General features: G+C 32.2%; 1 protein-coding gene and 1 long non-coding RNA gene across 2 annotated transcripts; both read left to right on the top strand.

Moving 5' to 3' along the window:
- The first annotated feature begins 289 nt into the window (after window positions 1–289).
- LOC143082411 (uncharacterized) lies at window positions 290–10,550 on the top strand. Its single transcript, XR_012980383.1, has 4 exons — window positions 290–403; window positions 4,153–4,273; window positions 7,541–7,722; window positions 10,117–10,550. It is a non-coding gene; the product is annotated as an uncharacterized LOC143082411 (long non-coding RNA).
- A 628-nt stretch (window positions 10,551–11,178) lies between these two features.
- LOC143082410 (uncharacterized) lies at window positions 11,179–19,369 on the top strand. The gene is made up of 4 exons (XM_076258060.1): window positions 11,179–11,364; window positions 13,438–13,576; window positions 17,544–17,725; window positions 17,891–19,369. The coding sequence occupies exons 1-4, from the start codon at window positions 11,328–11,330 to the stop codon at window positions 18,100–18,102; spliced, it is 570 nt and encodes a 189-aa protein (XP_076114175.1). The 5' UTR covers window positions 11,179–11,327; the 3' UTR covers window positions 18,103–19,369.
- Window positions 19,370–25,458: the final 6,089 nt, after the last annotated feature.

Genomic DNA, 25,458 nt, shown 5'->3' with positions numbered 1-25,458 from the left:
TATTTTCCTCCGGATTAAAAAAAATAACAACAACTACTGTAACATATTTTGCCGCCGGATCATATTTCATCCAGATATAATTTTATTTGCTTTATACGTGTATCTGTAGGCGATCTGCCAGATGAGAAATTCTATAATGCAAAATAAAAGTGAAATTGAATTCATAATTGATTTTACCGTGCAGGTCCAATATTTTCATATACAATTGAAACTTTTTACAAATGTATCATTTTAACAGTAATGTTTGAATGCTTAATTGTTTGATTAATACGTCACTGTTATTATTTATGCAGTTTCCAAGTAGTGGTATTGAATTCCAGTTAGAATTAATTGCATGCACTTCCACATATAATAATTAGACTGATAATGTTCAATGAGATTTTAGTCTTTCTTTTCGTCATAGGTGAGTTAAGTAATAAAGATTTGTTTTATTGTTTTATCGCAAAAGAGAAAACCTACTACTTCATACACTATAATTACAGTATAACAGAAAGGGGTCAATGTTGACATCTTCCGGAAAGTGTTGTACTGCCAGTACTTCGTTTCTATTCAATAAACCGGATACTTGATGTTAGATTATGGCTGAACAGAGAATAAATCAAACATAACTCAACATTTTGTTTACAAATTATATTAAAACAATCAAGTAAAACATAGTCAAATCTTCGAATGGTACACTAAACATGCGAAATATATTATGTCACAGGGGCCAGTTTCACGAGGATGTCTTAGGACTAAGACATGTCTTAGGATGGTCTTACGACATATCTTAGTCCTAAGTGGGTTTCACAAAGTGGCCCTAAAATAAGACATCTCTTAAAGTTGGTCATTAAGTTAATAGGACTACACGATGGTCTTAGGATAGTCATAAGTTTGTTTAAATAAATTACACTTATTTTCTAAATGAATTTTGCAAATCATCAACTTATCTAGATTAATTATTTATTTATCTAGTCTTCTTTTCATGTTCCTAAGTAAATAATTATAATTTGACGGATTATCAACAATGATTTATCAATAAAGAACAGTCGATGTGTTTATAGCAAGAATACCCGATTTTATCCTTTAATCTTATCAAAACCGATGCAGTGACAAATTGAATTCATCACACTTGTACTTACAAACATGATCAACACTTATTGTTTTTTTCTTCTCAAATTTGTATTTGAATTTTTTACAAGTTTATTGGTGTATTATTAATAGGTTATTTATATAAATTACATTAATGTTTTATATTAATAATTTTAAAAGTTATAATTAATTCATGTGCAATTCACATATGGGATTCACGTGACACTCCCATGCACTAATTTCACCTGGGTTAAACATATCAGTTCGGTTGAGGTGAAATTCAAGTGAATTAAAGTGAATATCACCTGAGATTCACATTCGTGAATTCAAATTTTAGTTCATGTTAAATTCAAGTGAATTAAAGTGAAATACACCGGAGATTCACATGAGTTCACATTTTAGTTCATGCTAACTTCATGTGAATTAAAGTGAATGTTTTTCTCTGACTGTATATGACGTTTTTACATTAAATCCATTGGATGTTGGATGTGTACGGATTGATATTTTAGTCTTAGATGCATGCATTTTTTTTTAGTTGTTAGTGGCTTTGAATTAGCTGTCAGTTAACTGCCAGTACTCTCAGATCTGTACCTAGTGTGTTTTTTGTTGTTGGGATGTACAAGAACCCGGCCAAGTCCACTTGTATTTTTGTCCATCTGCTGATTTAAGCCTTTTTCAACTGATTTTTATAGTTCGTTCTTATGTTGTACTGCTATACCACCGTTCTAGGTTAGGGGTGATTGGGATCCCGCTACCTTGTTTAACCCTGCCACATTCTGTATGTATGTGTCTGTCGGCCAATTCAGGATCCTGTAATTCAGTGGTTGTCGACGGTTTGTTTATGTGTTATATATTTGGTTTTTCGTTAATTTTTTGTACATAAATAAAGCCGTTAGTTTTCTCGTTTTAATTGTTTTACATTGTCATTTCGGGATTCTTTTATAGCAGACTATGCAGTATAAGCTTTGCTCATTGTTGAAGGCCGTACGGTGACCCATAGTTGTTAATTTCTGTGTCATTTTGGTCTCTTGTGGAGAGTTGTCTCATTGGCGATCATACCTCATCTTCTTTTTTTATATTCACCTGAGATTCCAATTAATTCAAATTTAAGTTCATGTAAAATTCGTGTGGGTAAAATTTCCTTGTGTACATATTTGATTAAAAACATAAATCTGATTCTAAAATATTGAAACTATCCAATTCATATCTAGAAAATCATTTGTTCCGAAATCAGAAAGTTTGGAAAATGTTCAAAAATAATTTTTATTAGATAGATGAAAAAAAGCGTCGGAGTTATATCGTCATACATTAAAAAAAATAGCTTACCTATTAGCCATCCACTGGATAGTATTTGAACAGATTGACACAGGAGCAACTCATTTTTAACATTTATGTTTAAGCAATGGGTATTTAGTACTATCAAGATAAACATCTTAAGTGTTTATGCCATGCAATTGTGAAATCAAAAAAAATATAGGAAATTACATGTGCCTGGTTTTTTTTTCTCTCAGGATTTTAAGGTAAAATAAAATGGCAAATAAACAAACATTCATTTCCATTGTCTAAGTTATCCATGTCGACATGTGAACCATCGAACAGTTATATGTCCCCAGGCTATTCCCTCGATATAAACTTTATACTAAATAGAAATCTATAGGGGCGCCTACGCAGCCAAAAAAAGAGAGCCGAGCACTGTAAAGAACAAATTGAGAGTTAGTTTGAATATACCTGGTTTTAAGATGTGTGCAACTATGACAAAATTATAATATCGTCGCTGGGCTTCTAAAATGTCGTAAATTACAAATTTTTCAATAAAAAGAATTCTCACAAACAGGCTTTGAAATTTTTGGCAAAATGCATGCTTCCAAAATGTCGTATGTGAACTTGAACATTTTTGTAAATAGCAGTGAAATAAAAACCTTGACATTTCTGGATTATCCAAGAACTTTTACTATTTTCACAGAAATAAAGAAATGTACAATTATTTTTTTTCCCAAAGCCATTCTACAACGATTTTTAAGTTTTCATACAACATTTTGGAAGCAAACTTTACAAACAACTGACATTGGCAATTTTGTAATATGTCTTATTTCACACATTTTGATTGGTCTAACTGTATTCTATTTTGTAATACCAAAGATTTCCTGCCGCCCAGACCATTGGTGTCAAAAAGTATTTTTAGCCAAAAAAGTCATATACGACATTTTAGAAGCCCAGCGACGATATTAGATTCAATGTCTTTTCAGCAATGATTGGGACCAAAATATTTGAAAATCTAAAACTAAATATAAAAGTTGAGAAGCCCAAGACCCCCAAATAAACAGTAGGGAATGTTGGTTTGTATGCACCCTTAAAACATAGTGTTCAAGGGCCCAAGATTGCGACCACCGTGGAATTCCTCTCACATAAATATTTATAATGATACAATTCGATGAAGAACGTATGACGTCTGTCACATATTTTGACCAATGAAAAAGCTGTACAATTATATGAACACACAAGGATGTTAATCTCCTATACACAAATAAGTTTTCGGAAATAATTTTTTAATCGGATTATGATGACATTGATGTTGAAACACACTGCGTCATTTTTCAACCAATGAAAAAGCTGCATATCAATAAAAAGGTAAAAGGATGTTAATCCCTTGCCAGGAAAATATTGCCATACTAGGAGATTAACATATCGTTGTACGTACTGTTCAAACAAACACAAATTTATACTGGTTGAATATACCTAATTTACGAAATAAACAAAAAAATGAAATGCAACAACATCAATAGACGACGTCACCATTAACAGTATATGTGACCTCATGCGATTTACTAACTCCCTACGCACCAATAGGGGTCACAACGCGATGGAGTTTAACCAATCACACCGTCATAATTTACCGGCGTAATCAGTAAGTGAACAACAATAACATATTGCGAATGGACTTTCATAATGTTGCGTTGGTGGCATTTTAAACCCTGTTTGTTTCTTAATTTTTGTGTCGCTTTCAAGTCTGTTCAGCTTTCAACAAACTTTCGTGCAAAATATTGTGTTGTATGAATATTGTTTTTAAATTTCATTTTGAAGACGAAATACTATGTGCCAAGTGTTACACGCACAGCCATACGTCTTATTATGGCACCTACTGTAGTGGATACTGTAGCGGATTACATGGAAGCCAATATTGTTCCAACGAAAACCATGCTATGTAAGTATGACCCAAATCAATCATTAAAAGGCGGTGGAACAAAACAAAAAAATACTTCTAATTGTTTATACATATGTACCATCAATGACCTATATTCTGTCGATGCCTATGTTTTGGCAAATGCGCAAGGTCATGTTTTTCTCTGGCTGTTAAAGACGTCTTTACACTAAACTTATGAGAATGTGGATGTGTATTGATTGATATTTAAGTCTAAGATACATAAATTTATATAAGTTGTAATTTGCTTTAAACTAGCTTTGAGTTACTGCAAGTATGCTCATATCTGGACTATGTGTGTTTTGTGCTTTTGTAGTTGATTTTGTGCTTTTTATTTTTCTGATAAGTCATGCGCTTTTCAACTGATTTTTATAGTGTGGTCTTATGTTGTGATGTTCAGAAATTTCACAACTGTCAAATGCTAACTGTGCGTTTGGCACCCGCAAACATATTTAACCCCGCCTATATCTTAAAGTGCCTTTCCCACCGAACGGTGACCTATAGCTAATAATTTCTATGTCGTTTGGTCTCTGCTTGAGAGTTTTCTCATTTCCAATCATACCCTACCTTATTTTTCCAATATAAAAAAAAACAAGCAGACAAATTTATAAATGCCGACGATATTATAGCATACTAACTGCATCTACAATCTTTCTTGTATTAGAGATACTTTTTGCCGATTAAACTATTATGGTTCCGAGACAAAAACTTGCCGCAACAGGATTTAGGCCGGCAATTTGTATGTATTGTTATATGGGTTGCTCTCTGGCACCGGCCAGTCTCATTAAGTGGAATTATACATCCTCGTTGAATTCCTATCTTTGTGGTTAAATTTAATAAATTTACTGTATATAATATATACCTCATGTTTGATTATGAAAAAATAAACAATTGGAAAGGATAATTTCTTCTCATCCTTCAGAAGAACAAACCACAAAGCTCACAATTTTAATTTCTTACATCACGACGTTAAAGCGAGAGACAATCTATTTTAATGTTGGAATTATTGAATGACTAATTAGGTTGATCTATCATTTAGATTAACATTGCTATTTTAAGTCTCTTTTTTGTCATATAGCTTATGACGTATTCAGATATGTATAAATTTCTCGAAATGACTACTGATGGTAGGTTGAATACCAAAATTTATGACAAACGCGATGATTTTAATTTTCCTATAGTCAACCTTCCATTTCTGTGTAGCAACATCCCAGCGGCACCAGCATATGGAGTATATGTGTCTCAATTGATACGTTACTCTAGAGCTAGCTCAAAGTACGTTGATTTTGTTGCACGAGGAATACTGCTTTCTCAAAAGTTGCTAATACAAGGCTATGAATCAATCAAATTAAGGTCATCACTCAAGACATTTAACGGTCGCCATCATGAGCTGATTGGCCACTATGACAAAAGTGTGTCAGAAATCATATCTGATATTTTTCCTCAGTCATAATAACCTTCAATCATTACCGAACTAAACAAAGACATAACACGACGGGTGCCGTATACGGTGCAGGAAATGCTTACCCTTCCTGAGCACCTGATTTCACTCCCGGTTTTTAGTGGAGTTCGTGTTGTTTCTTAATTATTATTTATAACTGTTGATGTAAATGTCCTTCGGTTTTGTGAGTCTTTGTTTACTCCTTGGTTTTGATTGTTATTGTCTTTGTAAGGAAACTTTAACCAGTAAGCAAAAGTCGTGTTTTGTCACCACAGCGACGGATATTTTAGAATGAGAGACAAAGAGATTTCAGTCCAGTGGCGGCGACGACGTAAACTATTGAACAATGATTCATAGTTTGTACAGGGATACCTTATGTTGCGAAAATTTTTTCTATCAAATTCTGTTTGGCAATATTTCACACTTAGTATGAGTAAAAGGATAACCATATTTGTCCTTTCATTAAGGATTCTTGAAAGTCCGTCAGAAGGATGACGTTCGTTCCCATATCATCAATATCATCCTATTGTATACTAGTATGCGATTAACGTTAAATTTTCGTGGTAAGGTCCATATCTTTAATACTATACACAGTATAAAAGTTTTCTTGGTAAAGTCCTTTGAATGATTGCAAGGTGTAAATAAAGGCAACAGTAGTATACCACTGTTCAAAAGTCATAAATCGATTGAGAGAACAAATCCGGGTTGCAAACTAAATTGTAAATATCAGTCTAGCAGAGATTATCTAGTTTGCATGGTTCTTAACCTTATGGGTTAATGGTAGGTAATATGACACTCTTTCTCGGTCACTTTAAGCAACATGTCAACTATATTTGATGTATGAAATGATTGTATAGTGTATGTCTGTCTGACAGGTTCTTCTTAACTTAAATTGACCGTATGCAATGATTGAATAGTCTACATGTCTGTCTGGCAGGTTTGACCTTGGCCTCTTTTTTATTGTTTAAAAGTAAACGTTGTCTTACTTGATGAGTAAATTTCTATAAATAATTGATCAAAATATATTTTGTGTCAGAGCATAAACCTATTTTCATTTTCATAAGTAAAAGTTTCTTTTTCTTGGAAAGGTTGGTTTCACTAAAACTCCAAGCAATAGGTATTATTTGTATCGGGTACCTATATAGAATTATTGTAAGGTGTATATTATCCTACATTTTTCATTAGAACGTCACTGGTTAGTCTTTTGAGGATTAAATTTTAAACCTGTCACCTTTTGTTAGCTATTATTCGTGTGTTTCTCTGTCCTATATGTTCTCCCATTTATTTGTATTGTAGTCCTATCATGTAAGGTTGTCACTTTAATGTTATAATTAACATTGCCATAAAAGCAGCAGGTTTGGCATGCCAAAAAAACAGGTTCAACCCACAATTTTGTTTTATTAGAATGTCCTGTATCAAGTCAGGAAAATGGCCATTGTTATATTATAGTTCATTTCTGTGTCTGTTACAATTTAATGTTGTGTTTCTGTTGTGTCGTAGTTCTCCTCTTATGTTTGATGTTTCCCTCAGTTTTAGTTTGAAACCCAGATTTGTTTTTTTCTCAATCGATATATGAAATTTTTAACAGCGGTAAACTACTGTTGCCTTTATTTACATCTTCATTTTATGAAGATATACTTGTAACCTTTTTCGCAAAGACTTTCAGCATACATTAAACCATGTCCAGTAAGTAGAGGATATATTTTAGCTTCCTTACCCTTGTTTTGTCAAATATGACACTCTAACAGTTATGATAAATTTTTCATATCGTGAACATGTGAAACAAACTTCTAGTTTTAAATGTAATAAATGTTTAATACTTTTCACAGTTCCGGAGGTGGCATAGCGGGATTGATTATAGGTGTATTGGTAACAGGAGCTATTTTTGTTGTAATTGTTGTTATATGTATAAAAGGAGGATGTAACAAAGGCAGACCAGGCAGAGTAATGACAACAACAGGTGGAGGCGTAGGAACACATGTAGCTGTTACAAACACCAGTCATAACCCAGGTAATTATATTGATTAGGAACGGTATACAGATTTGTAGTAACAACAACAGGTACAGACATAGGAACACATGTGGCTGTTACAAACACCAGTCATAACACAGGTAAAATTATGATTTGGACGGTATTCTTATAAGTTATAAAAGGGACGTGTTTTGAATGGCGAGGACGGGACGAAAAGATTAGTATACAAGTACTTGCGCAGAGGTATGTCCACGTCGGGGTTTGATTGGTTCATTAGGCTTTCTTTTTCGACGATGCCTTTCTTTTTGTTCCATGCCCTCAAAGCTTTGCATACTGAAAAGAACAACATTGTAGAGGTAATATTTTTCAAAAAATAGATATCTGTTTTAATACACTGTACCGTATACATTTTATTAATTATGTTTTAATTGGTGTATTAAGAAGGCACAACATAAAACTGTTGTCCCTTCTAAATGATATATATACTTAATTCGAAAATCATGTTCCCCAAAAGATTTGGCAGAAAGTATTTTGTGATATATATGTTTTTAGTAATCTCTAAATACCAAGTTGCATGTACTTTTGTCCTACATTTTGTAACTATCAAATATTCATAAATTGCTCAATCCAATGTATAAATGTTTTGTTGGACTTATCCGTAGACTTATTATTTATAAAATGTCAATCAAATAAGTTAATATTCTATAAGAATTAATCGGGTTGACAACAGATACCTTGCGGAGCACAGCGGTAGACTAGTATATAATAGTATCAAAGTTCTTCAAAGATGCATTATGCATTACCAACGAGTTCGACACAACACTTAAATAATGATTTTTTTGGTTTCAAATATATATTAATAAGGAATTTAGGACAACTATTTCGCCATCAGAAGTATGACTAAATTTTGACAAAAGAAGTTAACAAAAACCTATTGATAATGTATTATTGAATTGCAAGTCAACAATTCAACCTGATTTTAATCCGTCACTCATGTAATCTTTTTAAATAACCTTAAGTGGTTATTGGTTATGCATATTTTCAGCATGTAGTTTTGTTTCAACATTGTTACTGTTATACGTTTACGTCAAAACGCCCGGGCGTACACTTGAATTTTGGTAAAAAAAAAATTTAATCTAAATAATTAAAAAACGAACTGTGTAGAAGCACATCAGCCTTGTAAATATTTCTTCAGGCAGTAGCTTTTAATCGCGAATAAAAATGATGACATTCACTTTTCAATCAAATGGTACCGTGTTTTATATTTATTCATTTTCTGTCAAAATCTGAATCTACTATGAATTCTTCTAACTTTCCTTTGGTTTAATACATTTCTTTATCTGCTGAGATTCGATATGTGTTTTGCATTTTTATGGAGCCTAAACCATTTATGTTGCGATCAAGTGAGACAAAGCGATCGTAGATTTCTTTGGCGTCGTCACCATTTAGGTTTAGTATTTGGTTCAAGATTTTTTTAAAAATATCTCTGACTTTGGCAAACCTTCGTGAAATTTTACGAAAGTTGGACAGAAGCTTTTTGTGATCAAAAGACTCAAAGAGTATTAAGAACCAGTGATGAAATAATACTTTAAACTTTCTTGTAAGTTACTGATAAAAAGTAATTTCTATTTAAAATTAACAAGTAGATAAAGTCTAGGGTAAAAGTTTATTACACATCAATTGCTTTGTCAAACCTACATTGAATTTTATGAATCTTTGGCAGAAGCTTTTTTAATGATTAATGTCTAAAAAAAATTCAGAACGTAGTTTTTTTTTCATTTTTCAGTTGACAGACGGACTTATCTTTTAGCAATTATCAGACGGTCTGGGATTATCATTTTTACATGATAAATTTGAAAACCTTCAGAGACTATCATAAAACTTGGATAGAAGTTAATATTGCAGATCAACAAAAACTATTTTCCCGTTTGAATGGTTTTACACTGGTAATTATTGGGGGCCTTTATAGCTTGCTATTCGCTGTGAGCCGAGGCTCCGTGTTAAAGACCGTATTTTGACATATAATGTTCTTTGTATCATATTTGTTTGTTTTTATAGTAATTATGATTAAAACACAATGTTGTCAATATGGAAGTTTATGCGACTGTCATACAATACAAGTGAGAGGTTTAGCTAGCTACAAGTCATCTCACGATTGATATCACATAATATTACCTGTAGTGGTAGGTTTTTATGGCTAGTACTAATATCCATATATCTGACCCCTTATATCATTTAACGTGATAATAAAACAATAATGTAACCATTTCAGTTTTTATCACAGTAAAAAGAGGTTCAATAAAAACGTCTTATATAGATATAATTGCCAATGAAACAACTCTCCACAAGAAACTAAATAACATAGAAGTTAATAACTATAGGTCACCGTAAATGTTTTATTAACATGTACAATATTTTATTTCGATATTTCAGGATATTTGCAGCCTATGAATCCATATGGTTATTCTGCTCCTCCTCCAGCGTACGGAATGATGTATCCACAAACACAGCAGGTTTCGCCAGCTTATCCGTCGGCTCCTGGAGTACAACAGGGGTACGGTGCACCTGCCCAACCACAATACAGTTCTGTTTATAACCAACCAGTCTTTGGCAATTTGCCACGTGCAAACATGTAAAATGTAAAATATTGTTCAAATGAAATGCGTTTTTTTTGCGCACTCTATATATTATTACTCATTAAATCAAATGTATATAGTTAGTACTAACTAATAACGTTTCGTTATCGATTTTGTATTGTTATAAGAAAATATTGATGAATGTTTCTGTATTTACTTTATATTCTATTTTAGCGACAAGTGTACTTCATTATTACAATGAAATGCTTTGTATGCAACAACAAGTATTATTTGTTCAAGCCTTTGATTTATTTCAGTGCGGAAACTCTATAATGCCCTTAACGAATGTTTTAATTTACAAGAAACTTTTGTAAAAAAAAGTTCGGTAAACGATTATCGTAAATTTATAAAAAATAAAATTAATAGGATTGTCATGTTAATGATCATGGATCATACTATATACAGACAGCATGTGCATGTGTCTCTCGTTTAAATACAAACAGATCTAAAACAATAATGTTATGAGTATGAGAATGAAATTATGGTCTGTTTTTTTTTGTATTTCAGAGACGTTTTGCCCACTTTAAATAAAAATTAAAAAAAAACAGTTACAAAACTTACATCATACCAATTTCAATATAATAACAGAAATTTGCAGTATTCATTTTGACAGTTTTTTGGCATAATTCCACTGAGTTTGCTTATCTTATTGACTTTTAATTTTCAACAATGGTGATTGAGTATTATGGTATTTAAAAAAACAAATATTTCACGCTTTTGGGTGTCAAACTAGTTCCAATGAACAATAAACATTATGAAAATTCTTTTAAGCCAAAAAATATAAAACCTGTATATTACACAACTATTTATTTTAAGATGCAAGTCACACAGTGTGTTAAACTATTCAACCTTATTGCGAAATGTATGTGTAATATTTAAATAGTTAAAATTGAATGCTTCATTGTATTTCTATACGTCACAGTTATTATTTATGTAGTTTCCAAGTAGTTATATTGAATTCCAATATTGAGATAGTGAGAATAATCTACATGAATTTCAACAGACAATATGTATAATGCGATTTTAGTCTTACTTTTTATCATAGGTGAGTTCAGTAACGATCATATTATTGTTTAATCGAAAAAAGAGACAATCAACATGTACCACTTTATACACTATAACTTCAGTATTACAGGAAGGGTCAGTGTCTACACATCCGGGAACGTGTAGTAGCCTATCGTTCGTTCATATACCAACATCAGAATACCTGATATCATATGTCAGCTGAATAATAATTGCAACAGCAGTTCACCGCTGTTCGAAAAGAGATATAAAGGGAATAGAACTCATAATTTTATTAACAAAAGTTCAAAAATCAAGTAATAACATGAACGGTACCAATTTTCCTGCACCATATGCACATTTCGACAATACATGTCTCTTCAGTGATGCTCGTAGCCAAAATATTCGAAATCCAAAGCTTATATAAAAGACGAAGAGATATAATCCAAAAGGTCCAAAAAGTATAGCCAAATCCGTGAAAAGAATAAGAGCTTTGCATGAGGGAGATACATTCCTTAATTTATAATCATTTGTAACATTTTTTAACAGCAAATTTTAATAATACAACAAATCCGTGTTTTCATGCCAGTACCGAAGTAATGGCTACTGGGCTGGTGATACCCTCGGGGACTAACAGTCCACCAGCAGAGACATCGACCCAGTGGTAGTAATTACATTAAGTAAATCATAGCCAAACCTTGGAAAAGTATTCCAGTATATAATGTCCCACATCAATGACAAAAACAGAAGGAATATCATTCCAAGGTTGGGTTTAAAAAAAAAAAACTAAATGCAATGGTTGCGGTATGTTTTATAATCTAGTTAATCGTACCAAAATAACGACAACGTAGTTGCTGATAATTTTCTCGAAAAGTTTATCAAATCATAGTATTGAAGACATACCGAAGAGCGACACATTTGTGAAGTTATTCATGAATTTGTTATTTTAAAACATAAACTGTTATAGTTAACACGAAGAAAAGAGGCTCGAAAGATACCAGAGGGACAGTCAAACTCATAGATCGAAACTTAACTGACAACGCCATTTAAAAAAAAGAAAGACAAATAGACAAATTATAGTACACAAGACACAACATAGAAAACTAAAGACTAAGCAAAACGAACCCCAATAAAAACTGGGGTGATCTCAGGTGCCCGGAAGGGTAAGCAGCTGCCATGTTATATAGTGGGAATTTATCAAACTAAACAAAATATAAACTTTGATCGATGAAAAATTAATTTGATTCTAAAGTAGGAAAACTACTCAATTCACACCTATTGCAACAGTTTTTCCGAGATGATATACTGTACATGAGGAAAATAATGATATAGTTGTAACTCTCTATTATAGAACAATTATAGCTTATCTATAAGCCATATTTGTACAGCATGCAATGGGATAATAAGCACTATTGAGAAATATATTTAAAGTATCGATGCCATATAATGTAAAATAAAAAATATATTAGAAATAACATGTACCTATCAATTTTGTTTTTTAAAGATCAAAGAAAATGGTAAATAAAATATTTATTAAAATGTATTGTCTAAGGTATATGTTTAGAAATGTTATATTTTCCGAAGCGATACCCTCTACAAAAACTTAACATAGAATAGCCATTTACAGGAGATCATTCTCTGGTAAAAAAAACCAAAGCCTAAAAAACTGAATTGAGTATTCTGTGGTATATATATACCTGCTATAAATATATGTGTAATTATAACATTTTTATATCATAACAATCAGTGTCTTTTCAGTAAAAGTTGAGACCAAAATATTTTCATAGCCAACACTTTATGTAAGTGTTTATAAGCTCATGAAGCCTAAATGTCACAAAGAAAAGCTAAACCGTATTCTGATACCAGCAATTTCAAATCAATTGAGTCTCTAATCATATTGAAAATATAAGCAATTGAAATGGCAGTACTTTATGTGCGTTATAATCAGTCAATGTAGATCAAAACGAGTTGCCTTTGATAATGCTGTCTTTGCGTGCATGGCTGTTTATATTCTCTTTGTTGTTTCGTAATTTTTGACTCACTTACGAGTTAGTTAAAAGCTTTCAACATAATCGTACAAAATATTGTGTTTAATAGTTCTTATTTTATTTTGAAGACGAAGTACTGTGTGACACCTGCTACAAGTACAGCTATACATACGGGTCTTACACCACCTATTGTAGTGGATACTGCAGCGGATATTCTGGATACCAATATTGTTATTACTATTATTATGACTACGGAGACTATGTTATGTAAGTATTAGACATGTTTATTTCAAATCAATGAATGATGAATGATGAAACAAAAGCTATGTTTTTGGTGTTGCTGCGCATCATATTTGTTTGTTTGTTTTCGTATATAATTGTTTTTAGCAAAAGTCAGACCGCTAGTTTAAAGACCGTACGGTGATCTGTGTTGCGAACTTCGTCTCTGGTCGGGAGTTGTCTCATTACCAATCATGCCACATCTGTTTTACGATATAAATAAACAAACTAAAAAATTCATACATGCCGACGATATTATTGCATAATAACTACATGATTCGCTCGTGTATGTAACAAGTCAACGCATTAGTTTTAGCGAAAGAAATCTACGCATAACTGAAAAATTATGGAAGTTGTTATTCGTCCGGCTAGCCTGACGAATAGTACCAGGACTAATCGTCCGTCCAATACAATGCGCATTTCACTATTTGTGTGTGCGTGTAATCAGGTAATATTATCTTCAGCAGCACCAGGGGGTAGGTAACACATGTTTGTAATCTTTATTGTAAGGGCCTAATCTTGTTACTGGTAATTGAAATTGTTAATTGTTGTTGTTTTCATACTAGTATCTAATAATCAGAAAACAATCATATATATCCGGCCATATTTTTTTACATAAGAAGAGAGAAGAAATCATTTGTAAAACAAACTTGGGTAGTGTATGACTCGTGCATTTTAAGTTAACGTAGAGGATTTTGTCTACCTGAAAAATTTACAAAATTATTATGTCTGTAGCTGTCAAAGAGAAGTATAGACCCCTTGACCTCAAGTTATCCATAATTTAAGCGAGACTGAGGTGGGAGATTTTTCTATAATGTCCCCCACCCCACCCCCCAAAAAGTTAACAAGACTGTTAAAATCTTATTCAGAAATTTTCGAGGGGATTTTATTTTATTTGCGGGTGTTGGGGTGACACGGTGTGCTCCTTTTCCCTTTTCCCTAATTCCTCTTTTCTTTTTTCTCCTGATCATGATCCCATCTTTGATGTCCCGTGTATTTTATTACCCCACTTTTCATAATCCTATACCAAACATCCCCACTTCAAGTTTTGAACCTCTATTCCCGCCTTCAAGGGCTACTTGCAAGATTCATTTTCGGAATAGAACTAAGTTAATTTTTATTCAGTTAGACATGCAATTGTAAAAGCCTTTCTATAGTTCTCCGATCAATTATCTTTATTTCCCATTTTCTTTGTGATTTCAATTTTTTTAGTGCCTTTTATAAGATTATATCATTCTTTGAAGTACATACATTGTACTATCGTGTTCCATCGTCAAATTCACAAATATTGATATCGCCGTTTCAAGCCATGATCTTAACATTGGAAATCAGTGATCGGATTACACACGATCACCTGGTGCTACTGAAGATAATACAACACGCACTTCCGAACACACATTATATGACATGCGTATTGCAGTGGCCGGACACATAGCCCTGGCACTATTCGTCCGGCTAGCCGGACAAATAGCCACTCCAAAAACTATTACACCAGGGTTTTTGATAACACAAACTAGTCTAACCATTTACTTAATAATATCATAGGTACTAGGAAATCATTCGTAAATAAAATGCAGACATCTTATACGTTCAGGTATTTCCCATCCAATCTGTTATGTTAATATTGTTCCCAAAGAACAAACACAACAGCATTCACCTCAAAAACATTTAAAACCTCTAAACAGACTAATCAAGAAGAGATATAGTTACAACACTGTTGTCAGGTCATTTAAAATGGCATATGGGCTTCAAGGTGGTACCATACTCCTTGACTAAAATTAATTTGACTCGTTTAATTTTCATAAAATTTGGACAAAATATTTATTTATAGCCTTTGACAAAAATACAAAAAAAATAAATAAATTGAACCCCGCATTTTCTCGGAAAAAAATCTTTAGATATATAACAGTTTGATAACACTAATTTTGATCATCGAGAAGCTTACACAATCCTTACCAATACAACTTGATTAAAACGCTCAGCCGAGTTATCTTTTTGTAGTGTTATTAACCATCTTGATATTGATTCATTTATAGGGTCTTTGTATCGGAAATAGACACATTTATTCTTAAACTAGTTGTTGGCATGATACGGGTTATTTTCTTCTCATATATTGTATGATACTAAACCTCTAACGGGAGGGATTGTACATGACATTCATACGATTAAGACATAATCTTACAATCAATTTAATCGAGGTCCAGATCTATCATTTCAGTTACTGCTAGTAGTTCTTTGTTAATTTATGTATCAGTGTCATTTTGTTCAGTTTCTTATGTTACCTTTTCTGAATTTTAATTTCTAGTTTCTTTTATATATTGTGGTGTTTAATATGACGTCCATCGTCATTAACTAGTACATATTTTGGTCTAGGGGCCGAAACTGCTGAAATACACCTATCGCTGTATTGAAGACCCGTTGGTGACCTGCGGCTGTTTTATGCTCTTTAGTCGTTGTGTTGTCTCTTTGACACATTCCCCAATTCCATTCTTAATTTGATGCATATCGACAATTTTTCATGTTATGAGAAATACTTTAGTCGATTCAACTGTTAAATTCCGTGACAAAAAGTTTTCGCCACAAAGTTTGATGGTATCTATACCTAAAGTTTAGTTACGAAAATACTACTAGTATTGGGTCATTTGACATTACTGTAAATACTCTTATGGATTCATATCCTGACTGTGTTAAGTGCAACCGATCAGAAGGTGAAAATGGAACAGCAATGTCAAGAAAGTTAAAATAAACAATTGGAAGGACAAGGTCGTATTGTTTTTGAAAAGACTTTGTCACGACAATTTCATTTCCAACTTCTTATCTCATGATGTTTAAAAGAGTGACATTCTATTTAAAAGTTGGATTTTTTTAATAACTAATCAGCTTGACCGTAGATAAACATTATTATTTTAGTCTCTGTATGGTAAAATTGATTCTACCGTATTCAGATATATATATATCTATGTTAGGAGAGTGCATCCAGGAATCATCTAGATAATTGTTCTCGGGCGGCGACGGCGTAGACTATTATTGTTGCTATATACTAGTACTGTACATTTTAAACAGATACCTCATATTAAAAGATCTCAATTTTCGTCGGTAATTTTTCTGTTGTTTGGATCTGATTATTTTGGTTTATGTACTACAAGATGTAAATGTCTGACCTTGTCTCATTTGTTAAGGTTAGATTTTTATAATAAGATTACACTATGTCTAGGGTACTATAAGAAGGTTAAATATATTTGCTGTATGCAATGATTTATGATGTATATGTCTGATTGCCAGGTTTGTCTGAACTTGACCTCATTCTTTTCTTTCAAAAGTCAACGTTAAGTCTATTATTCACAAACTATAAACATTTGATCATCTATTTGAATTGTATGCAATAATTGCAAGATATGCAGTCGGTTTAAGAGAGTTCATCTGATCTTTAACTCATTTGCGTGGTTCATTGGTCAAACATTTTTTTTCGTGGATAGGTCTGTTTCTCAGAAACTGTAAGCAAAAGGAAATAACTGGATTAAACATTTTGAACGATTGTAAGACGTACATTTATCTGACATGGTACATCTGAATTTGGTTTCATTTACATGCATGGCTCATTAATATCGTTAATTTTATGTAATACTTGTTTTATAACTTTTTTCGTAAAGATTCTCGGCGGGAATTGAATAGTTATCAAAGGTACCAGGATTATAATTTAGTACGCCAGACGCGGAAACCGGACCATTAAAGCAGGCAACGCAATATAGCGTGTTCAAACTTGTTTTGTAAAAAAAAAACACTTTAACGTTTTTTTCATGTCGTGAACATGTAAAGTAAACTAGTAACATTGAAGACCTATTGGTGTCCTTTTTGCTGTTGTCTTTTCTTTGGACGGGTTGTTGACTCTTTGACAAATTCCCCATTTCCATTCTCAATTTTTGTAAACGTTATAAATGTTTAATATTTTTCATAGTTCCGGAGGTGCCATAGCAGGATTGGTTATAGGTGTATTGGCAGCAGGAGCCATTTTTGTTGTCATTGTTGTTATATGTATAAAAGGAGGATGTAACAAAGGCAGACCAGGCAGAGTAATGACAACAACAGGCGGAGGCATAGGAACACATGTAGCTGTTACAAACACCAGTCATAACCCAGGTAATTATATTGATTAGGGACGGTATACAGATTTGTTATGATTACCTAATTTTGGGCAGATGCATATGTATGCAGGGGTTTGATTACTTTTTTTTATTAGCAACATTGTATAGAGGTTTTATGAAAACAATTTTTCTTTTACAATATTTTGTGTTGAAATTTCAGGATATATGCAGCCTATGCAGCCTATGAATAAATATGGATATTCTGCCCCACCTCCTGCGTACGGCATGATGTATCCACCAGCACAGCAGGTGTCGCCAGCTTATCCGTCGGCTCCTGGAGTACAGCAGGGGTACGGGGCACCTGCTCAGCCACAATACAGTTCATTTTATAATCAACCAGTCTTTGGCAATTTGCCACGTGCTAATATGTGACAATTTGTTTAAACTAAATGCATTTATTTTTGTACAACCTTTATAATTGGTTTATATGTTAGTAATCGAATCAAATGTATATAATTAGCACTTACTATTAATGTTTCGTTTTTGATGACGATTGTGTATTGTTATTTTACACAATATTAATGAATATTTATAAAAGTTAATCTGTATTTACACTGTATTCTGGGTTTTTTTCCCGACTAGTTTACATTATTAATACAAAAAAGATGTTTTGTATGAAACAACAAGTAGTTTACTTACAGTCTTTGATTGGTGTCACTGTTCAAACTCTGCAAAGCCCGTAGAGAATGCTTTATTTACAAAATACTTGGTGGGCAAAGTTTCAGTAAGTAGTAGAATAATAAAAATTCCTAACTCTTAACGAATATTTCCGAAACGAATATTGTAAACTTTTACGACGTAGAAGTTTTCTTTTTGGTTTTACTTTTAATAGCATGTGGTGCATGATCTGAAAAATCTCAATTAATATGAATGATAAGCAAACCCACAAAAACTCACACAGATCACCTGTGCATATTCCTATAACCTTTTATCTAATTAACAGCATAAATTTAACCTCAGAAAACATTTTTACAGCATAAATTTAAGAGTTTTCTTATTGTCACTCATACCACATCTTCTCATATCAATATACTAGAACTCCATTGAGCACAATTATCAGATTATGCAGCGCCTTCTGTGGGATTATTTCTCTACCAACATGAATCATAATCTACCTAAATATTTCAAGCGAGATATTTTTTTTTGTCAGTTTTCAACTTCAAATGTTCAGATTTTATAACCAGAAGATTTTAATTTTGACATAGCATAAAAAAAACTTTTGGATCGTGGGCATGGTGGATGGCGGCCAAGGTTAATTATGCCAAAACCAATGTAAAATTATAGAAATTATACTCAAATTTACGCTAAAATACAAATAATGTTTATCTAAGCGGACAGAGATTCATAAACTTTTGTAAAGGAAGGTGCCCAAAAAATGTATTTTTGTCTTACTAGTATTTCAATAGATTTTCTAAGTGAAATTGTAAGTATTTTGGTTTGATTAAATACACTAATATCTAAGGGCCGATATGGAAACAAAAATTTGTTTCGCAAGTATGGCTGCAATTATTATTGTCTAAATGTTATGTTGATGTTGTTTACCTAGCCTAGGAACTTTAGACAAACTTCTGTTGAAGTCATCAATTAATTAATAAATTTAAAATATATATATATAAAGGTAAAATACACAAGACTGTAATTTGATATTTGAATATTTTTTTATTTGGTATACGTATTTATTTTGTAATCAGTAAATTAAAAACAAATTGATATATATCATTGTTATATCCATATGCACATTCACGGTTCTACAATCTTTCAATACCTGTATTTGGGCATTGTGCAATGTTATGTTATCTCTGACTGTTGATCAGGTCTTCACAAAAATCAATTTGATGTTGAATAGGTACTGATTGTTACGTACGTTTCAGAAACACGATTTTAATTATTAGTTATTATTGGATTAGAACTAGCTTACAGTAATTGCAAATACTCAGTGTCTATTTTGTCGTGAGGAACAAGGGGTGGGCTTATACCCTGCCACGTCCTGTCAGTGTTTTCGTTTGATGTTTTTCGCTGTACAAGTTTGATGAGTGAGTGCGTTTTCAACTGACCATTGTCCCAGGTTAGTAAGGTTGAGCGCTCGCAAACATGTTTAACTCTACCACATTATTATTCCTAAATCATGATTCTGTAGTTCAGTTGGTGTCTTTGGTTCATATGTGGTCTTTGTAAAGTGTTTTGTCATATTTGTTGTTCGTAAAGTGTTTTGCTAACCGTTCCTTTTTCTAAATTGAATTGTTTCAAATGATTTATGTCGGTGTCTTTTGGTGCCAACTATACGGTATGGGATTTTCTAAATATTGAGTATTCTGATTGCCTTACAATATTTATAAAACTTATCATAAAGGTTCAGAATCACAGGATTTCATCCGTTAGAGGTCCCTGTTAGTATTACTATAAAACAAATCAGATTAAATACTATTTGTAATATAAGTAAGTAAGTAAACTATTTATTATAGTGACATGTGTTTTTCACAAAATATTATATAATACGGTGAGATATAAAAACAATATTTAGAACACCCGACCCTTTGGGTCTTTAGGTCACTTTAAACATACATTTCAATGGTACGACGAACACGATATATAACTTGATTATTTTAGTCCCATAAACATCAGTGTTAAATATGAAAGTAACAAGTTACTACTGAGAATTCATTATTATTCGTTGGATGCCCATTTTCTTGGGCATCCTTGGTACAGATGAACCATGAATTTTCATGTCCAACGAATTCCAATTTTGTATAGGCTTTGTATGCAAAGATTGTCAAAACCACGAAATTGAATATCAGCGAAAGTGTAACTTTTCCTCAATCTACGAAAATTAATACTACTAAAATAAATGTGTCCACTATATCCAGAAATCAACGCCACTTTGCTAATTTGAATATTATACTAAAGAAATCGGATAAGGGTCACGGAAATTATATTTTTAAAAATGATAGGGAATTTAAAAAAAATGTCTGTTTTAATTTTAATTTAAGTGATAGACAGGTTGCCGGAGCAGAAAATAAGTATGCACAACAATATACACCACCTAAACGAAACATAATGACTATTTTTGCAAAAATCAAGGTTTCTGAGCTATTTTAAAAATCGAAGCGAGAGGCTTTTAATATTGCAGTGTAAAATACAGGCTGAAATGGGTGAAACGTCACATTTGCAGACTTTGTGTTGAAAATTGGCTTACGAGGTCATTAGAAAAACAGGTTGCTGGGATGAAATTTGAAACTTGAATGTCCAAAGAATAAGCCAGTCCAAACCTTGTACGTGTAGAACTGTAGGTTTCCACGTAAAATTAAAACACCCCTATTTCAAGAAGAATAAACTCACGAAAACATGAAAAAAATTAATTCACAAAATTCGCGTTCATTGTTTTGATTTTGACCGCCTGACAACTTTACGGGAATATCAAAGTGATTGTAAATAAGGACTCTGTGACGGGCAACTATAATATCCGTATTTTAAAGATTTTAGTGATATCAAGCCCGTCCAGTTCAAACTATTATCACGTGGTACAATTCTCATTTACATATTATGAATATTAATTAGCAAAAGCATTACTAATTTCTGGCTATGCAGTATGTAATGAGTATGTAATGAGTGGTAATGATGACTGGCTAATAATGTTCACTATTTTTAGCGTTTCGGTATATGATAAGGTCGAGAAGTAACGTAATTTACCTTGTTAAAATATTTAAAAAGAACTTGGTACTGGATGTCTCCGTTACTCACCCTACAACTACTGGAACGACACTTCGTTCATCATGGACTTGGTATGACTTCAATTCAGTTATTGTGACACATCATTATTCATTTTGTTATTGATGATTATAACCGATAAAAAAAAAAACAATCAACAAAAACATACGATTTGAAACGTTTTGGTGTTGATAAGATACACAGACATGTCAAAATTTCATTTTGATTTAATGTAACAGTACACATAGCAACACTTTTTATCACTCTACAAGCAATACACCATCTGTTAATACAACTAAAACTCATAATTTCAGTTGTATATGATTTATCATGAATGTTGCAAATGTTTTGTATTTTAAGGGTTTAACACATGCAAATAAAGAAAGTTGTTCTTCTAATTCAGGAACATTGTTAAAGAATGTTAACGCCATCTGGAAATTTCCAAGTGTATAGTGTGCTTGTCCTATGCAAATATTCCAATCAATGAGATTCAAACCAAAGGACACATAGTTCCTTAAATCATATAGATCTTGTAAAGCATATAATACATCGGTATGTTCATTAAGGTGGTGTAAACACAGAAAACGTAAAAAGAAGCCGTAAAGGATCGGTGATTTAGAAACTGCTATTCTCATTCGAATTTCCATTTCTAATTCTAATGGAAAAATACACGAAAACACGGAAAACTCTACATTGTCTGTTAGGTGTCGCTTGCAGACATGAAAAGCATTTATAAAACCATATTCTAATGCTTCATGCTCGACATTGGTTAAGATTCGATTAAAACCAACATCCATACATTGGAAGCATATTATTTCATTTGAAAGACATTTCCTTAATGTAAACACGGTTAAATAAAATGATAGCTGGTATTGTTTCATACAGTAAAAGTATGTGGCTAGATTCAGCCATCCAGATAATGCATCACTCTGTAATCCAATAAGCAAATATGGTAATTTATTCTTATGCCTTTTATAGAAATATTTATTATTTAATTCCCAAATGTTTGTACCACGCCCACTTATATGCTTAGCTACCATTGCTGTTAAAGTTAAATACAGAAATTTGTGCGATTTCAGTTTGTACGAGGCGATCAGTCGAAATAACATATCTAATGTTGCAACATGTTGTTTAGTTTTAAATAGACTATTGAATAAGAAAATCTTTAGTTGACTATACATTTGTTCTATCGCGGGATTTGCAGGTAATGTCCTCTGGACATAGTTTGACTGAAAAAATGTCGACATTGTTCTAGACTGACTTAAACAGTATATACCCCTGTAGTTGAATTCCACTAATAAATTAAGAATGTTTGTTAATTGGACAACAGTCAATTTATGTTTTAAAATATTGTTGTCGCTGATAAAATAATGAGGTAGAAACTCGATTCGTATGAAATATATCAATCTTTGTATAACATACTGAAAACAGAAAATAATATTTGCCGGTTTCCAAACATGTACGGGAAGTTCTTCGGATGCCCATAATACCACCGTTTTCATGAAATAAGAACACAACTGATCTTTATAAAATTGGTTTGTATCAATCACTTCTTTTAACAAAATTTTCATTAACGCATAACAAAGAAGTTGTGAATGAGAAAACGAATATATAAGTTGTTTTTCAGCAACCGAGAATGAAACTCGCCATTCAGTTTCCTCATTTGGTGAATCTGTACAGCCGATAGCTACAAACAAAACACCATAGTTCTTTATTTTATGAATTAAATTTGCTGAGGGCCATTCACGTTTCCTTTGGATCCATGGCTGTGCTTGCTGTATCCAAGATGTGCATCTAAAGCAAAAGGCATGATCAACACTTTTATTTGGATCTGTTATACAAGGTCCATGGATAAAGGCAACATAAGGAAAATTGGATAACCAATTCTCTTTAAGGAGTTTGTTTGACAGTAGTAGCTTGTTTCTGTCTTGCTTTAAACACCATTTACGAATAAGGGGAGTTGTGTAACCATACGATATTAAACGAACATACCCTGGTGCTGTGTCTTCAGTAGATATAATAAAAGTGTCGATTGACATGCTATTTGTTTGATGTTCATAAACGTGTACATATGTCAGCAAAAACATTATATCCACATCGCTTTCAGTAAAATCGAGACCTTCAGCTTTACTACCGCTAGGAATTGTTGTATTGTAAGGACCCAGATACTCAGACATCGTATAGCACAGTCTCCTTGTTTTTACATCATTTTCGTGTCCTAGTTTTGAACATAAATATTTGTACAAAGAAACTGACATATTATCATCACCCATTTTAAAATGGATCGTGAAATCCGTATAATATAATGTGCAAATCTAATACCACCCAACAGCATCAAACGATTTACTCGTATGTTGACCTTATTTCAGAAATAAAGACACATTTATTGATCTGTATTCATTTGACATCTTTCTAATTAGTTGTCAATCTTTTTTAAGATAATAAGATGAAAGCTCTGTCATTCCCTTTATTGTCTTTTCTTTCTAAGTCTGGATGTGAAAAATCTACCTTACCCCTGAAAAAAATCACCATTCAAATCAGAAAGTTTGAAATTTAACGTGAGAATCACTTCAAACAAGCTTATACATTTTATGTGAAACGAGATTTACACGATTCTCACATGACTTTCACGTGAACTTTATTTATTTTTTTATATTTTTCATGATTTTAATTGAATTACTTTGTTTTTAAATATTCATGTGGATTTCACGTAAAAAAAAATCACATAAATTGATTTCATGTGAGTTTCATGTATAAGCTCGTTTGATGCGAAATGAAATTCATGTGAATTTCACGTGAGATTCATATGAATTTAAATTCACCTGAAATTGATGTGAGTGAAATTTGCATATGTAATTTTAAAGATAAGTCATAAGAAGATATCGGGAAACAATAAACAGTATACATCGAGTTGAGAGAAAAATTACTTGACAAAAAAGTGCCAAAAAGCGTTTTCATCAAACTATATTTGCAACAAATGAGAAAGTATAAAATAATTGCCTTAATACTTCTGTTTTGAACGTGAACAAATATTAAGTGTTATTCCAAGGAAAATAGCATCAAATTAAAATTAAAACGCAATGGTAACAGTACTTCATCATGATCAAAAACATTTATACAATAAAGTAAACACAAAGTAAGTACATGTTAGATAAAATCGAGATATCATTCAACCTCCAAGGTGTTTCCGTTTATGCCGAAAAATAATGGACATTCTCATTTTGTATCTCTATTTGTTAATTGTATTTATTTTTTACGATTTTTTTTCTCTTTATAGCAACTTAAAAATATGTTTACGCTTTAGTGTAAAAAAAAAAGAAAGGCCAAACATATATTAATTTCTATATTAACAGAGGGTAAATTATGTGGACAATTTTTCTACATGTATAGATATCCTTGATACTTTTTATTTGTCTTGCATCGCATTCTATTTAAATGCCATTAAATTAAAAAAAAAAACACACAGCCTGGCAAAGAAGTCAAATATGTCAAATGTCTGCACGCATCTAATCCAGAAGCACATCTCATGCTTAAAGATGGGTCTTTTCGCTTTGCGAGATAAACAAATACTCAGCAATATCTGGTCGTTATGGAGATGTCAAATCGTATCCTTGTCTGGTGAGTATGTAATGATTTCAATCAATCGCAGAACTCTTCAAGAACTATTATTCTGATTAGATCGCAGATTGTTGCCTGCAAGCTATGTGACAATGTCTCAAGTATCAAACATGTCATAATTTTACAAATTTACCGCTTTCTTTTTGTGCCAATCAACAAATTTTACAGTTTTTTCTTATTATGTTAGTTGTTGATTAGAACACTTTCTATATTTATAGACCTCAGACAATTATTTTTAAATTATAAATTATTTAAATAAACATAATGTTGTATGACAAACTTACAAAAAGGTTAAATCAAATATCATAAAATGAAACCACATTTCTTGTTTGTGATTCGTACCGAAATTCCCCAAGGAAAATATATAGATACAAATGTTGGCAACACAAAATACGGAAGATACAC

This window comes from Mytilus galloprovincialis, chromosome 7 (assembly GCF_965363235.1).
Source record: "Mytilus galloprovincialis chromosome 7, xbMytGall1.hap1.1, whole genome shotgun sequence".
In the NCBI taxonomy this organism is placed as follows: domain Eukaryota; kingdom Metazoa; phylum Mollusca; class Bivalvia; order Mytilida; family Mytilidae; genus Mytilus; species Mytilus galloprovincialis.
Note: the sequence above shows the minus strand (reverse complement) of the source record. Positions and strands in the feature narration are given on the sequence as shown.